Source organism: Tamandua tetradactyla, chromosome 3, assembly GCF_023851605.1.
Source record: "Tamandua tetradactyla isolate mTamTet1 chromosome 3, mTamTet1.pri, whole genome shotgun sequence".
NCBI classification, from domain to species: domain Eukaryota; kingdom Metazoa; phylum Chordata; class Mammalia; order Pilosa; family Myrmecophagidae; genus Tamandua; species Tamandua tetradactyla.
The window spans coordinates 143,704,172-143,720,247 of record NC_135329.1 but is presented as its reverse complement, the minus strand read 5'-3'; the positions used below and the strand labels follow the sequence as shown (position 1 = coordinate 143,720,247).

Below are 16,076 nucleotides of genomic sequence, written 5' to 3'. Positions count from 1 at the left end.
CCAGCAATACCATTGCTAGGTATCTACTCAAAGGACTTAAGGGCAAAGACACAAACGAACATTTGCACACCAATGTTTATAGCAGCATTATTTACAATTGCAAAGAGATGGAAACAGCCAAAATCTCCATCAACAGAAGAGTGGCTAAACAAACTGTGGTATATACATACGATGGAATATTATGCAGCTTTAAGACAAGATAAACTTATGAACCATGTAATAACATGGATGGACCTAGAGAATATTATGCTGAGTGAATCCAGCCAAAAACTAAAGGACAAATACTGTATGGTCCCACTGATGTGAACGGACATTCGAGAATAAACTTGAAATATGTCATTGGTAACAGAGTTCAGCAGGAGTTAGAAACAGGGTAAGACAATGGGTAATTGAAGCTGAAGGGATACAGACTGTGCAACAGGACTAGATACAAAAACTCAAAAATGGACAGCACAATAATACCTAATTGTAAAGTAATCATGTTAAAACACTGAATGAAGCTGCATCTGAGCTATAGGTTTTTGTTTTGTTTTGTGTTGTTTTGTTTTGATTTTACTATTATTACTTTTATTTTTTTCTCTATATTAACATTCTATATCTTTTTCGGTTATGTTGCTAATTCTTCTAAACCAATGCAAATGTACTAAGAAATGATGATCATGCATCTATGTGATGATGATAAGAATTAATGATTGCATGTGTAGAATGGTATGATCTCTAAATGTTGGGTTAATTTCTTTTTTTCCGTTAATTAAAAAAAAAAAAAAAAAGAGAAGGGATAATTGGAGATGAAGGGATACAGACTGTACAACGGGACTGGATATAAAAACTCAGAAATGGACAGCACAATACTACCCAATTGTAATGCAATTATGTTAAAACACTGAATGAAGCTGCATGTGAGGTATAGGTTTTTTGTTTTTGTTTTTTTTGTTTTTTTTCTTTCTATTATTGTTTTAATTCTTATTCTGTTGTCTTTTTATTTCTTTTTCTAAATCGATGCAAATGTACTAAGAAATGATGAATATGCAACTATGTGATGTTATTAAGAATTACTGATTGTACATGTAGATTGGAATGATTTCTAATTGTTTTGTTAATTCTTTTTTTAATTAATAAAAAAAAACATGGTTACTGGAAAAAAAAAATAAAATAAATAAATAAATAATAGGGGGAACAAATGTTAAAATAGATTTAGTTTGAAATCCTAGTGATCAATGAAAGGGATCAGTAAGGGCCATGGCATGTAAAAATTTTTTTCTGTTGTCTTTTTATTTCTTTTTCTGAATTGATGCTAATGTTCTGGGAAATGATCATGATGATGAATATCCAACTATGTGATGATATTGTGAATTGCTGAGTGTATGTGTTGGGAATGTTTGTGTTTCTTGTAATTTTTTTAAATTAATAAATAAAAAAAAAAGCAGCACAAATATCTGAATACAAAGTCAATTAAAGGCCCTAATTGTAGCCCTAAAATCATGGAAAACATGAATTTCACCTTGAAGACTGCGATGATCAGCAATTATCAAATGCTACCTTGCCACTAACAAAATAAGAAGCCGGTGAAATATTTAATTCTGAGTAGAGCTACTTCCCAAAATTACTAAATGAGCTGACTATCATGAAGGGTGTTTCAGATAGTCCATGAGCTTTTCTCTTGTAATATACAATTTACAATAGCTTGCTATTGTAAGCTCAAAAGAGTCTCAAAAAGAGAGCACATGGGGGTACCACAAGCTTTTTTTCATGATTTCAAAAAAATCTAGCAGAAACTATACAATTATTGGAAATAAGTAAATCAATATTAAGACATCAAATGTCTTTGCCTTGGCCAGAGTTAATAATTAAATGTAACAACAATATATATTTTTATGGTATTTCTTCTATTACTTATTCCACAGAATTGAGTCTTCACCATCCCCCACTTTTATTGACCTTCATATTATAACTACTGCAGTAACCTCCTGTTTTATTTTTTTCCCTCGTCCCTCTCCCCTCAGACTGATTCTTTACACTCTAGCCAGACTGGTTTTTATAAAGGTAGATCTGATCATTTCATTCTACTACTACTACTTAAAATCCTTCCATGGTTCACACTGTCTTAGTTTACCACAGCTGTTGTAAAAAAGTACCACAAACTGGTTGATTAAAAGAACAAGAATTTATTGTCTTGCAAGCTTTGGAGGCTAGAAGTCCAGATCAAGGTAACGGTAGGGCTATATTTTCTTTGAAGTTTGTAGCGTTCTGATGGTGGTTTGTTGCAATTCATAGCTCAATTTCTGCCTCCCTCATAGGCCATCTCTCTCCCCACTCTGTCTCTTCCGTCTGCGTCAAGTTTCCTCTGCTTAAAAGAATACCAGTCGTAACACAGTCTCACTGTGACTCAGTCTGGCCTTACCTTAACTAGTAACACCTTCAAAGATCCTATTTACAAATGGGTTCATATCCAGAGAACCAAGGGTTAAGACTTGAACACGTCTTTGTGAATGCAGAACTCACTGCCAACAAGATAAATTTTTAAATCTTTCTTGGCACAGCACAAAAGCCTGCACAGCGCAAAAGCCTTCTGTAATTTACACTCTGCTTAGCACATCTCTTACCTCTCATGCACAGATTCCTATATTTAGAATGTACTACAGACATATTAAACAACTTGCTGCTCCCATTTATTTTACTCTTCTATCTTTCCAAATTTTTCTCTGTCCAGAATTTCCTTCCACATACTTTCCTGCCCAAAGCACCAAAAGACTTCAGGATTTTGCATAAGCTCCTCCATGAAGTTTTCTCTGACCACCCCAGAGATTCCTTCTGTCTGCTCTCATAGTCATATCTCTTATAGCACTGACCTAATTATATTTTAATTGTCCAAATGCTGATCTCTTCCACTAGACTGTGGACATCTTAAGGGCAGGGACTATGCTGTCTTAGTCCTATTAGATCCATAGAGTTTGGTAATAAATGAACACAGTAAAAGTTTACTGTATAAATTGATCAGTGGATTCTACGTTGTCTATACCAGAAAATGGCAACCTTACAGAGGAGCCATAGAGTTTCCCTCTTGAACAGAAAATAAACAGTGGCTTCTCTAAGTCACCATTCCACACACATTGAAAGGAGTTGTGCACATCTTAACCCTATGCATCTTCCTAGATACCAATGCACACCTTTAAAAAAAAATCTTAGCTGTAGAGTCTTGAGAATAAGGAATTACAAGTAGGTAGCTCTTATATATTACCACCATACTAAGTCATTCAATTATACTTTAATTCCTTTAACTCTCTAAGGCTCTCTAATCTTAAAAATCTCCTTTCAAAACGCAAATATCCTAACATGGATTTTGCTTAAACTGTAACTCACTAATACTTTAACAAAAATGAGCTGACAGCATCTCAGATTTATTAAATAAAAAAATGTCTACTGAGAAACACTTTGTTTTAGGCATTCTAGGTATTTGGGATACAGATGTAAACAAAGCAAAGTCCTTGCCCTCACGGAACTTACTGTAAAGTTCCAGAGATGGACTAAGCCTGGAAATAATTATGTATATCTCAGGAAAAGATATATATTATGAAGAAAAACAAAAAAGAGTACAGTGTCTTAACACTCTTAAGTGGGAAGCATATTTTAGAGAAAGTGGTCAGAAAAGGTTCATTGAGGAGGCCACAGGCACCTAAGAGTAAGAATGTAGCACAGAGTAAGAACTAAAAGTAGGGATGAGTATAATAGGAAAGGGCCCCACAAGAGAAAAAAAAGTGTGCATCAATAAATGTCCTCAATATTATAATTCTGCCTAAGACCAACCCAAGCCAGGCTATTCAGATATTCTGTATGCCAATCCATATAATGGAAACACCATTGACTGCATGAAGATACTAAATTTTCTTTAAACTATAATTTCAAACAAGTCTAATAAAGCACTACCATTCATCCCATTAATTTTAATCAGGTGGCATAGTTGTTTAATTAAAGAAATCCAAATGATGACTGCAATGGCATGCAAAAATTTCAGCTAGTATATAGGATGGTGTATTAGATTGAATCTGTGAAGTAATTTTTGATGAAGTTTCAATACCTTTGAATAAGGAATACCCAGAAACAAAAGATTTGGTATTGTTTTTTTTATTTTTTTGGGTGCCTGGTCTGGGAATTGAACCCGGGTCTCCCTCATGAAAGGTGAGCATTCTACCACTACCACTGTACCAGGGTACAATACCATGTACCCTGGTATTGTTTTTGTCTTGTTACCGAAATGGTTTAAGACTTTGTGATATTGTAATGGGATGAAAGTATTTTATATATGGAAAGAACATGTCTTTTTTGGGTCCAAAGGGTGGAATGTGCCTTTCTGAAACTGTTGTGCACCCCACAAAAGCCATGCTCTTTAATCCTCATTCAATATTGCTGGGTGGGATCTTTTTGATTGCTTCCATGGATATGTGGCCCATCTATTCAAGTTGAGGTTGATTACAGGAGCCCTTTAAAAGGGAACCATTTTGGAAAAAGCTTGAGAGCCAACAGAGCCCATACAGCCAGAGACCTTTGGAGATGTAAAAGGAAGGCACCCCCAGGGAAGCCTTATGAAATGAGGAGAGAAAGCTAGCAGAGATCGCTATGTGCTTTTCCAGCTGAGAAAGATATCCAGAACCCAAAGATCCTAGCAGACACCAGACACGTGACTTCCCAGCTGACACAGCTGTTCCAGACGGCATCCGCCTTTCTTGAGTAAAGGTAACCTCTTGTTTGTGCTTTTATTGGAACATTTGCATTGGCTTAGAACTGTAAATTTGCATCTTAATAAACTCCCTTCTTAAAAGCTGTTCCACTTCTGGTATATTGCATTCCAGCAGGTTAACAAACTAAAACAGATTTTGGTACCAGAGAAGTAGGGTGCTGCTACAGTTTGCAAAAACCAAACATGTTGGAACAGAACAAGTCTAAAACATTCAATTTACTTAAGGCCGTAACAAACTCACAGTTATAAGACAGATTCTAGGGCATAACAGGATATGTTATATTCTGGCACAAAATTCCTCTCACTCTATGGGCCTGTAGAAACTAGAAAACAAGTTACTGTTTCCAAAATACAAAGTTGGAAGAGGCACAGGATAACAGTTACAGACATTCCCATTCCAAAAGGGAGAAAATGGAAAGAAGAAAGGAGTCATGGTCCCAAGCAATTTTGAAATCCATCAGGGCAAATTCTACTAGGTTTCAAGGCCTGGGAATAGTCCTCTGGGATGTGCAGCTCACTTGTGGACCCATGGCTCTGCTCTCTGAGAATAACCTCAGTATTTTCCCTTTTTTGTAGGTAGTATGTATTTGCAGCTGAGCAGATTTATCAGACTATTTCCTGCCTGAGATTTTTGGCAGACTGACACCCTTCCTTCATTTATTTTGTGTCTCTGATCCTTTCAGAACAAGACAGCAGTATTTCAGCTGCTATAACATTCTCAAAGCTCTTGTGGGTTTCCCATGTATGTTACAGATCATTCCTGGATCTCTATACCATTTTTATTCCTGGCTTTTGCTGAGATGAATGATGGGATCTGTGCTAGTTTGAAAGGATTTATGTACCCCAGAAAAGCCATGCCTTAATCCTAATCCAATCTTGTGGGAGCAACTGTTCTTTTAACCCCTATTCAGCACTGTATGTTGGAAACTTGATTAGGTTATCTCCATGGAGATGTGATTCACCCAACTGTGGGTTTTAACCTTGGATTAGAGGGAGATGTGACTCCATCCATTCCAGGTGGGTCTTGATTAGTTTACTGGAATCCTTTAAAAGAGGAAGGATTTTGGAGAAAGCTTGAGAATGACATGAGGAAAGAGCCATGAAGCAGAGAGTCCACGCCGCCAGAGACCTTTGAGGATGAAGAAAGAGTATGTTCCCTGGGGAGCTTCATGAAACAAAAAGCCTGGTAAGAGATGTTGTCATGTTCACCATGTGCCTTTCCAGTTGAGAGAGGAATCCTGAACATCTTCAGCCTTCTAGAACTAAGGTATCTTTCCTTGGATGCCTTAGATTGGACATTTCCACATCCTTGCTTTAATGTGGACATTTTTTTATAGTCTTAGAACTGTAAACTAGCAACTTATTAAATTCCCTTTTTAAAAGCCATTCTGTTTCTGTATATTGCATTCCAGTAGCTAGCAAACTAGAACAGGATCCATGCGTCACAGTCCTGATCTCCTAAGCTTGAGCAAAAGATTTGTCATCCACAACCTTGGCTTTCTCTCCAAAGGTTATTTCCTTCACGGTAAATCTCCTAGTTTTAGGGTCACTTGCAATCTAGACAGTCTGAGAATTTCCCAAATAAACAAGTCCTGGATTCTTTTTAACAGTTCTTCCTCAATTTATCTCTTTCCATTTACATGTTACTATAAGCAGCAAGAAGCCAGGACACACTTTCCTTTGAAATATCCTCAGTTAAATATCCAAGTTCATCTCTTACAGGTTCTGCCTTCCACATCAATACAAGAAACGATTAGCTGGGCTTTCTGACATTATATAACTAGCACTGCATCTTCTAGTTTTCAACAACATGTTCCTAATTTTTTTCTGAACCCTCACCAGTAGTGCCTTTAACATTCATATTTCTACCAACAGTCTATTCAACACTTTTTCTACCATATGCCTCAAGATTCTTCCAGCCTCTACCAATTACTCAATTCCAAAACCACTTCTACATTTTACGGTATTTGTTATAGCAGCACCCCACTTCCTGATACCAAAATCTGTATTAATTTCCTGTGGCTGCAGTAACAAATGACCACGAACTTGGTGTCTTAAAAAAACAGAAATTTATTCTCTCACAGGTCTGGAGGCAAAGTCTGAAATCAGTATCATTAAGCCAAGGTTTCAGCAGGGTCATATGCCCATCAGAGGTTCTACTGGAGAAATTGTTCCTTGCCTCTCCCAGTTTCTGGTGAGTATCAGCATTCCTTGGTTTTTGGCTATATCAATCCAATCTCTGTGTTTGTGGTGACAGTGCCTACTCTTCTTACATCTGTCCTCAAATATCCCACTGCCTCACTCTTACCAGGATACATGTGACTGTATTTAGGGGCCACCTGGAAAACCCATGATATTCTCCCCACTTCAAGATCTTTAACTTTTGCACATCAGCAAAGTCCTTTTTTTTTTTTTGCCATATAACGTAACATTCACAGGTTCCAGGGTTTAGGACTCAGATATCTTTTGGCAGCCATTATTGAGTATACTGAATAAGCAGCTGCATACTCTTCAATCCCTCTCTTTGTTCTCACCCCCTTTTCATTCATTTATTTCAAGTAATTTTATAAAGTAATTAGTTCAACTATCCATATTCATAAAGGATTATATTAGCAAAATGTGTGGGATTTGAAGTACAGCAAGAGAAATTTAAATAGGAAGACACTACATGAAGTAAAAGTTGGAAATTTAGATATATCCTTTCATCTTATTTCGCTTCTAAGGAAAGAAGTGATTTCCATGTCCACAATAAAAAACAAAGTTGGTAAAGTGAATTTAAAAGACACTACAGGGGATCCAAGCGTAGTTCAATGGTAGAATTCTCTCCTGCCATGCAGGAGACCTGAGTTCGATTCCCAGCCCATGCACTTCCCAAACAAAGAAACCAACAAAAAAATAAATAAACAAACAAAAATTCAACAAATAGTGCTGCAATAACGGGATATTCACATGGAAAAGGAATGAAATGTGACCCCACCATACAGCATACAAAAAAAAATACAACTCTGATAACAAAAGCAAAGGATTTTATGGAGAAGGGTTAACTGATATGACAGGTAGACAAATGTCTATATAACCATAGATTATGTAATTTTACAACTAGTATGTAACAGATTCTTTTTTCATTTAATGCCTTTAAATTTTAAAACTCAATCGGAAAAGAGTTGAAAACAAATTTATTTTTGTTCTTACCTCCACACAGTCAAAGTTTTCATCAACTTTAGATGCATATTCAACCCGAAACATTGTTGACAGGCTACCAGCAATATAATATAAAAGAATCTTCAGACCTTTGTAACCAAAAGCAGTTTCACTAAAAAGGAAAAAAACAGCAGTAATCAAGATTCCAAAATAAATTTCTGTGAAGTAATTACAAAGTATTAGCCCTGCATGGGAACGATTTTAAATTCATGGGCATTTCAAGATTTTAAATTACACTATTTTAAAAAGGAAACAAATATTTGTAATGAAAACGTGCTATAAAATTTAAAAAATAATAGTATTTACCCTCAGAGTTGTTTGGTTTAAATGAGTGAGTTAATACGTGTGTGTGTGTGTATAAAACACTGACTGGCATATTTAACTACTCACTAAATGTTAGCCATTATACAGTTATTACTGCTATTGCTGCAGTTACTATTTGAAGGCATTTCAAATCAAGGTAAGTATTAAACTAGAATCTCAGTAGGCAAGTAGCTAACACCTAGCCTTGGCCCAGTCTTTTCAACTAACCACCTGTTTTCACCACCAACATCCAGAGCTGGTGACAGCACCTGCCTAATTACACTTAAATCCCTCAGTGAACCCAGAAAGCAGATCTGGAACAACTGGCATTTTCCAACCATGCTCCCTGCTACCCATTTACCTTAGAGTCTTTTAAAAGGTGAATGCAGAATAAGCAACTCTACAGAGACAGAAAACAGATTAGTGGCTGCCTTGGGCTGGCGAGACCAGAGGGCAAGGGGAAGTGACTCCTAATGAGTACGGGTTTTTGGAGGAGGTGATGAATGCTCTAAAAGTGATAGTAGTAATGGTTGCACAACTCTAAATACACTAAAAACATTGAACTGTATACTTTAAATTAGTGAACTGCGTGATACATGGATTATACTTCAGTAAAGCTATTTTTTTTAAAGTAAGTTCTGAAAGAAGAGTGTTTTAAAGAAGCAGAGCTATTTCCAGATTTCTGTCTCGACTACCAAGATAAAATGAGGACTCTCCATTCCAAGGACTCTAAAGTTATGTGTTGTAGAAAGGAGCAGCAATGGTACTAGAATCAAGATAAATGTCACACTTGGGTCATGATGTACAGGGTTATAATGATTATGTGACACCTACCCTCCTTATAAGAGAGGTATCAAGCACACCACTTTCAACTGACATTATGGAAAACAGGTGATTGTTGCAAAGCCATCAAGAAACATTATTTATAAGATTAAGTTTAGCCATTAAGATATTGCCCCATAGGAAGAAATTTTAAAAAGCAGCAAGATGAAGAAAAGAAAATAAATATTCTCTTAAAGATAAAAATCCAAAGAGAAAACATTCTTATTTTTATAATAAAATAAAATGTTTACACACAAAAGACTCAAACTTTGGCCTGGAAAAATACGTAATAAAATGTAATTATTTAAATATTTAAAAGCACATAAAATGTCTAATCTTATATCTTAATAATGAAAATTTCTCAGGAAATGTGTTGCATGGAAATATCTGTCATTTTAAAGATTAAATCTACACTGATCAAAATGGTGGAGTGAGACACATCAGGGCCCCATCCCCATACACAAACTTTGAATAACCAACAAGAACTGGCAGAAACATCTTTCTCAAAGTTCCAAAAACAGATACAGGACTGCAATAACAGGACGAACACCAAATCAAGAAAAAGCCATTTATAAGTGATAGGAGCTCATGACATACTAGCCAGCCCTACCCCCACTCCAACCCCTAACCAGCTTGGCGCAGAGCTGGCCCACTCCCAGAAATGATTACTGATCCCAGATCCAGAAGGAGCAGAGTATGTATGCATGTATGGCCCAAACTGAATTGTGGGAGCCTAGGGAACTAGCTGTACCAGAACTTGTATATAGAAGGCAGCTAACAGAGCACTTCTATAAAAAAGGCTGTGGAGAGCATTCCTGTTCTGTTGCCTTGGGCAAGAGATTTCTAGCTGTAGGACATACAGTGTAGTGCCTAGGAGTGTGATAAATCTGTTCCTAAGGAAGAGTAGAGTATTCAGAACCCGTTAAATGGACAAATTCTCAGGGTCACATGCACATGCCCAAAACAAGGTGCATGACTGGAGAGGTTGCTACATGTTAGCCTGGAATTTTTCTCCAAATTCACTATACAGATAAGCCCTGAAAGAGAGGTCATTCTGCAAAGGCTGGGAAAGGAGTTTTGTTTGTTTTGTTAACTTTCGGCATTCAAGGAAACCTCTATCAGAACACTAGCTGGATACAAGTGTAAAGAATAGATGTCTCAGAGCCTAAATTCCTGCAATTACACACTAAAAACTCAAAATGTCCATATTTCAGTAAACGATTACAAAACATACAAAGAAAAAGGAACTGATATCCAAAACAAGGGGGAAGATTAGAACATTAGAAACCACCAATGAAGAGGACCAGAACTGGAACACACATAGACTTTTAAAAAGGTCCTATATAAGCTCAAGGAGCTTAAGGAAAACTATGCACAGAGAGCTGAATGAAATCAGGAAAACAAAAATGAACACAAAGAATATCAATAGAGATGGAATCTATGAAAAGGAACCAAACAGAAATGAAGACCATAGTAACAGCAGATTGAAGCTGGCAGAAGAAAAAAATCAATAAACATGAAGATAGGACAATAGAAATCATTCCGTCTGAGGAACAGAAGGAGGAAAGAATGAAAAAAAAGTAAAGAACCCGAGGAACCTGTGGGACACCATCAAGGATACCCATATACACACTGTGGGAGTCCCAGAAGGAGAACCCGAGAAAAGAGGCAGAGAATACTTAGACACATAACAGCCACAAACTTCCCAAATTTAAGAGAAGGCATGAACATACACATCCAAGATGCTCAATAAACCCCCAAAAGGATGAATCTAAATAGACTCATGCTGTGGCATATTATAATCAAACAGACAAACGCAAAGGTAGAGAGGGAATTGTGACAGCACCAGGAAAGAATCAACATGTCAAAAAACAAAGAAGTGTCAATAAGTGCTGATTTCTTATCAGAAATCATGGAAGCTAGAAGGCAGTGGGAGGACATAATTAAGGTGCTGAAAGCAAAAAATTGTCAACCAAGAATTCCGTATGTGGCAAAAATGTCTTTCAAAAGTGAGGGAGATGGGGCAGGCCACAGTGGCTCAGCAAGCAAGAATGCTTGCCTGCCATGCCTGGTGCTTGCCCATGTTTAAAAAAAAAAAAAAGAGGGAGATGCGGATATGAAGTGACATTTGTGAATAAACTTGGAGAATTGCATTGGTAACAGAGAGCATCAGGAGATAGAAATAGGGTAAGATATTGGGTAATTGGAGCTGAAGGGATCAGACTGTGCAACAGGACTGAATGTAAAAACTCAGAAATGGACAGCACAATACTACCTAACTATAATACAATTATGTTAAAACACTGAATAAAGCTGAATGTGAGAATGATGGAGGGAGGAAGGATGGGGGCACAAATGAAGTTAGAAAGAAAAATAGACAATAAAGATTGAGATGGTATAATCTAGGAATGCCTAGAGTATATAATGATAGTGACTAAATGTACAAATAAAAAAATTTTTTTGCATGAGGAAGAACACAGGAATGTCATTACAGCAGGGTGCTGAAAACAGATGGTAATCAATATTTTAAAATTTTAACTTATGTGTGAGACTAAAGCAAAAATGTTTATTTGGTACAAAATTTATATTTTGACTACTGCATTTCCTAATATAACTTATGTAGACAGCTTAATTGAACACCGTAAGCACATGGAACCTTGAGTAGGACATGAGATTTTGTTGGTTTGTCCAAAGTGATGTTCCGATAAATCCCAGAGTGATTTGAACAGTGAATAAAAAAGTATTTGCTAAGTCCCTTTCAGGGAATGGTGAGAAAGGGGGAGAATTCAGCTTCCCCAAGTTGAATTCTTGATATTCTCACAAGCAGTGCAGACAACCAAAGTTATAGGCTGAGCCCCCAATCTTGGGGTTTGTTCATATGAAACTTAACCCCACAGAGGATAAGTCAAGTCTACTTAAAATTAGGCCTAAAAGTCACCCCCAAGAGAACCTCTTTTGTTGCTCAGATGTGGCCTCTCTCTCCATCCAACACAACAAGCAAACTCACCAGCCACCCCCTGTCTTCGTGGGACATGATTCCCAGGGGTGTGGACCTTCCTGGCAATGTGGGACAGAAATCTTGGAATGAGCTGAGACTCAGTATCAAGTGATTGAGAAAACCCCTAGAATGAACTGAAACTCAGCATCAAGGGATTGAGAAAACCTTCTTGACCAAAAGGGGGAAGAGTAAAATGGGACAAAATAAAGTGTCAATGGCTGAGAGATTCCAAACAGAGTCAAGAGGTTATCCTGGATGTTATTCTTATGCATTAAGTAGATATCACCTTATTAGTCAAGATGTAGTGGAGAGGCTGGAAGGAACCGCCTGAAAATGTGGAGCTGTGTTCCAGTAGCCATGTTTCTTAAAGATAATTGTATAATGATATAGCTTTCATAATGTGATTGTCTGATTGTGAAAACCTTGTGTTTGATTCTCCTTTTATCTACCTTATCAACAGACAAGTAAAACATTTGGAATAAAGATGAATAGCAGGGAAACAAATGTTAAAATAAATTTAGAGTGAATGCTGGTGATCAGTGAGGGGGAGGGGTGGGAGATATGGTATGTATGAATTTTTTTCTTGCTTTCTTTTTATTTTTTTCTGAATAGATGCAAATGTTCCAAGAAATGATCATGATGATGAATATGCAACTATGTGATGATATTGTGAATTACTGATTATATATGTAGAACAGAATGATCAAAAGTTAGAATGTTTACGTTTGGTGGCTTTTTTTTTATTTTAAAAAATAATAAAATGAGGGAGACAGAGGTGTTTCTGACCTATCAGCCTTTCTTGAGCGAAGGTAACCTCTTGTTGATGTCTTAATTTGGACACTGTCACTTCCTCAGAATTGTAAAAATGTAGCTTATTAAATTCCCTTTACATTTTTTTATTCCATGTATATTTAGTTACTTTAAAATATCTCTGTTGATAATATCAACACCTCTCTCAACATGAAAAAGTTAGAACGGTTATTGCCCAAATATCCCTGAAGAGTGGGAGAAGGATCAAATGAGAGGGAGGAATTGTAACAGAGAAGACTGGCTTTAATAAATGACTGTGACAACTGAGTTACAATATTGCTATTTCTCATTAATCTCTAGTGTATTTCAACAACTAGCGGGAAATGCCTGAAACTGTAGAACTGTAACCCACGGCGTATTTTGAAATTTGCTCTATAACTACTTGTTAAACTATACTTTGAAATTTCTGCATATATGCTATATCTCACAATTTAAAAAATAAAAAAAATGAGGGAGAGCTTAAAACATGCCTAGATAAACAAAAGCTGAGGTTGTTTGTCACCACTAGACCATTCCTACAGAAATACTAAAGAGAGGTTGAAAGGAAAGAAAGATCCTAAAGAAAGAAAGATCTTCAATAAGGGAAATGACACAGGTAAATATACATGCCAGTACTACGGCACTTTTGGTTTATAACTCCATTTTTCATTTCTTATAGAAAGTAAAACTCAAAATATTTGAATATAATTCCATTCAATGTTGAGCTTGGGAGTGGTTAAGATGGGATAGTTTATGTCCACAATTAAGAAAATGAAAAAAGAGCAATTAAAGAGACAGTGACAATTAAATGCAATACACAATTCTGAATAGGATCTAGTAAAGGAGAAGAAAAGGTACAAAAGGTCATTACTGGGATATATGAAAATCTGGAATATAGACACTAAGCTTCATATCATGGTTAAAGTGAATATCCTTGCTCTTAGGAAATGCACATGGCAGTATTATTTAGGGAATATGATGTATACAATCTCCACTTAAGTGTTCAGAAGATGGATTGATAGCTAGACAGACAGACAGATGGACAGAGAGAATGATTTGGCAAATGAGGCAAAATGTTATTAAAACTGATGGAACTGGGTATCTGGGGGTGGTAGGGGTATGTCGGACTACTTGTATGGGGTTTGCATTATTTTGTAACTGCCCTGTAAGTTTGAAGGTATTTCCAAACAAAAAGTTAAAAAATACATATACACAACTTAAATAAATATATCAATGGTATTAACATGATGCATATGGAAAAAAGCCATGGAGGGAAATATTTTAAACATCAACTATGTCTAAACACAGTTTCCAAACACAAAAAAAAAACAGGGTTCCTTGGGAAAATGGTTAAATCAGAACTAGGTTGGAAAAGTACAAATGAATCTGGTATGTTTACTGTACCAGAGAGTAAAGCGCCCCCCAAATGACGAGAACATAACAATAAGATTCAGAAGCCAGCTTAAAAGGGTAACTACTTGCTGAATCAGTGATAATTTGAGCATCAATATTAATAACAACAATAGATTTTATAAGAGTACCAGGGGTACATAACAGTGGGAGGGACAAGACTTAGGGGAGGTTTGGATTTTCTATTTGGTGAGGGTGTGTTTATTGGCTTTCCTTCTCTTGGGAACAATGAAATTATCTAAAATTGAGAGTGTTGATGGACATTAGTCACAGTACACAGAGGTGGCTGAAAGATGCACTGACCGAGAAGTAGACTGGTGAACAATGGTATATATATATGAATGAATATTGTGCTGCTACAAAAAGAAACAAAGATGTGAGGTGTGCAACGATGGGAATGAATCTATGGGACATTTGGTGAGGCAAAATGAGCCAGAAACAAAAAAGCAAATATTATATGATCTCACTTAGAAAATACTTATACAAACGGACATTTGCACACCAATATTTATAGCAGCATTATTTACAATTACCAAGAGATGTAAACAGGTAAAATGTCCATCAAAGAACAGGTGGCTAAACAAACTGTGGCATATACATACGATGGAATATTATGCAGCTGTAAGACAGAATAAAGTTATGAAGTATGTAACAACATGGATGGACCTTAAGGACACTATGCTGAGTGTGATTAGCCAAAAACAAAAGGACAAATACTGTATAGTCTCACTGATATGAATGACATTAGTGAATAAACCTGGAATATTTCGTTGGTAACAGAGACCATCAGGACATAGAAATAGGGTAAGATATTGGGTAATTGGAGCTGAAGGGATACAGACTATGCAACAGGACTGGATACAAAAACTCAGAAATGGACAGCACAATACAACCTAGCTGTAATACAATTATGTTAAAACACTGAATGAAGCTGAATGTGAGAATGATAGAGGGAGGAGGGCTGGGGCCATAAATGAAATCACAAAGAAAGATAGACGATAAAGATTGAGATGGTACAATCTAGGAATGCTTAGAGTGTATAATAATAGTGACTAAACGTACAAATTTAAAAATGTTTTTGCATGAGGAAGAACAAAGGACTGTCATTACTGCAGGGTGCTGAAAATAGATGGTAATTAATATTTTAAAATTTCAACTTATGTGTGAGACTAAAGCAAAAAATGTCTATTTGGCACAAAATCTATATTTTGACTGGTGCATCTCTTAATTTAACTTATGTAGATAGTTGGCTGAACAACATAAGCACATGGAACCTTGGGCAGGACATGAGATTTTATTGGTTTGTCCAGAGTGATGCTCCAATGAATCCAAGAGTGATCTGATCAGTGAGTGGAAAAGTATTTGCAAAGGCCCCTTCGGGAAATGGTGAGAAGGGGGGAAAATTCAACCTCCCCAAGTTGAATTACTGATATTCTCACAAGCAATGCAGACAGCCAAAACTATAGGCTGAACCCCCAGTCTTGGGGTTTGTTCACACGAAACTTAACCCCACAAAGGATAGGTCAAGCCTACTTAAAATTAGGCCTAAGAGTCACCCCCAAGAGAACCTCTTTTGTTGCTCAGATGTGGCCTCTCTCTCCAGCCAGCACAAGAAGCAAACTCACACCCTCCTCCGTCTACGTGGGACATGACTCCCAGGGGTGTGGACCTTCCTGGCAACGTGGGACAGAAATCCTAGAATGAGCTGAGACTCAGCACCAAGGAATTGAGAAAACCTTCTCGAACAAAAGGGGGAAGAGTGAAATGAGACAGTGTCAATGGCTGAGAGATTCCAAACAGAGTCAAGAGGCTATCCTG

The 16,076-nt window shown here is 36.7% G+C and overlaps 1 protein-coding gene across 3 annotated transcripts in view; it reads right to left on the bottom strand.

The window, feature by feature from the left end:
- HAT1 (histone acetyltransferase 1) overlaps positions 1–16,076 on the bottom strand; it is a 132,035-nt gene that overhangs the window by 50,946 nt on the left and 65,013 nt on the right. For all 3 annotated transcript variants that reach the window (XM_077154139.1, XM_077154140.1, XM_077154141.1), the window contains one exon: positions 7,928–8,048. In XM_077154139.1, coding sequence (XP_077010254.1) covers positions 7,928–8,048 — 121 coding nt within the window. The remainder of the gene's footprint in view (positions 1–7,927; positions 8,049–16,076) is intronic.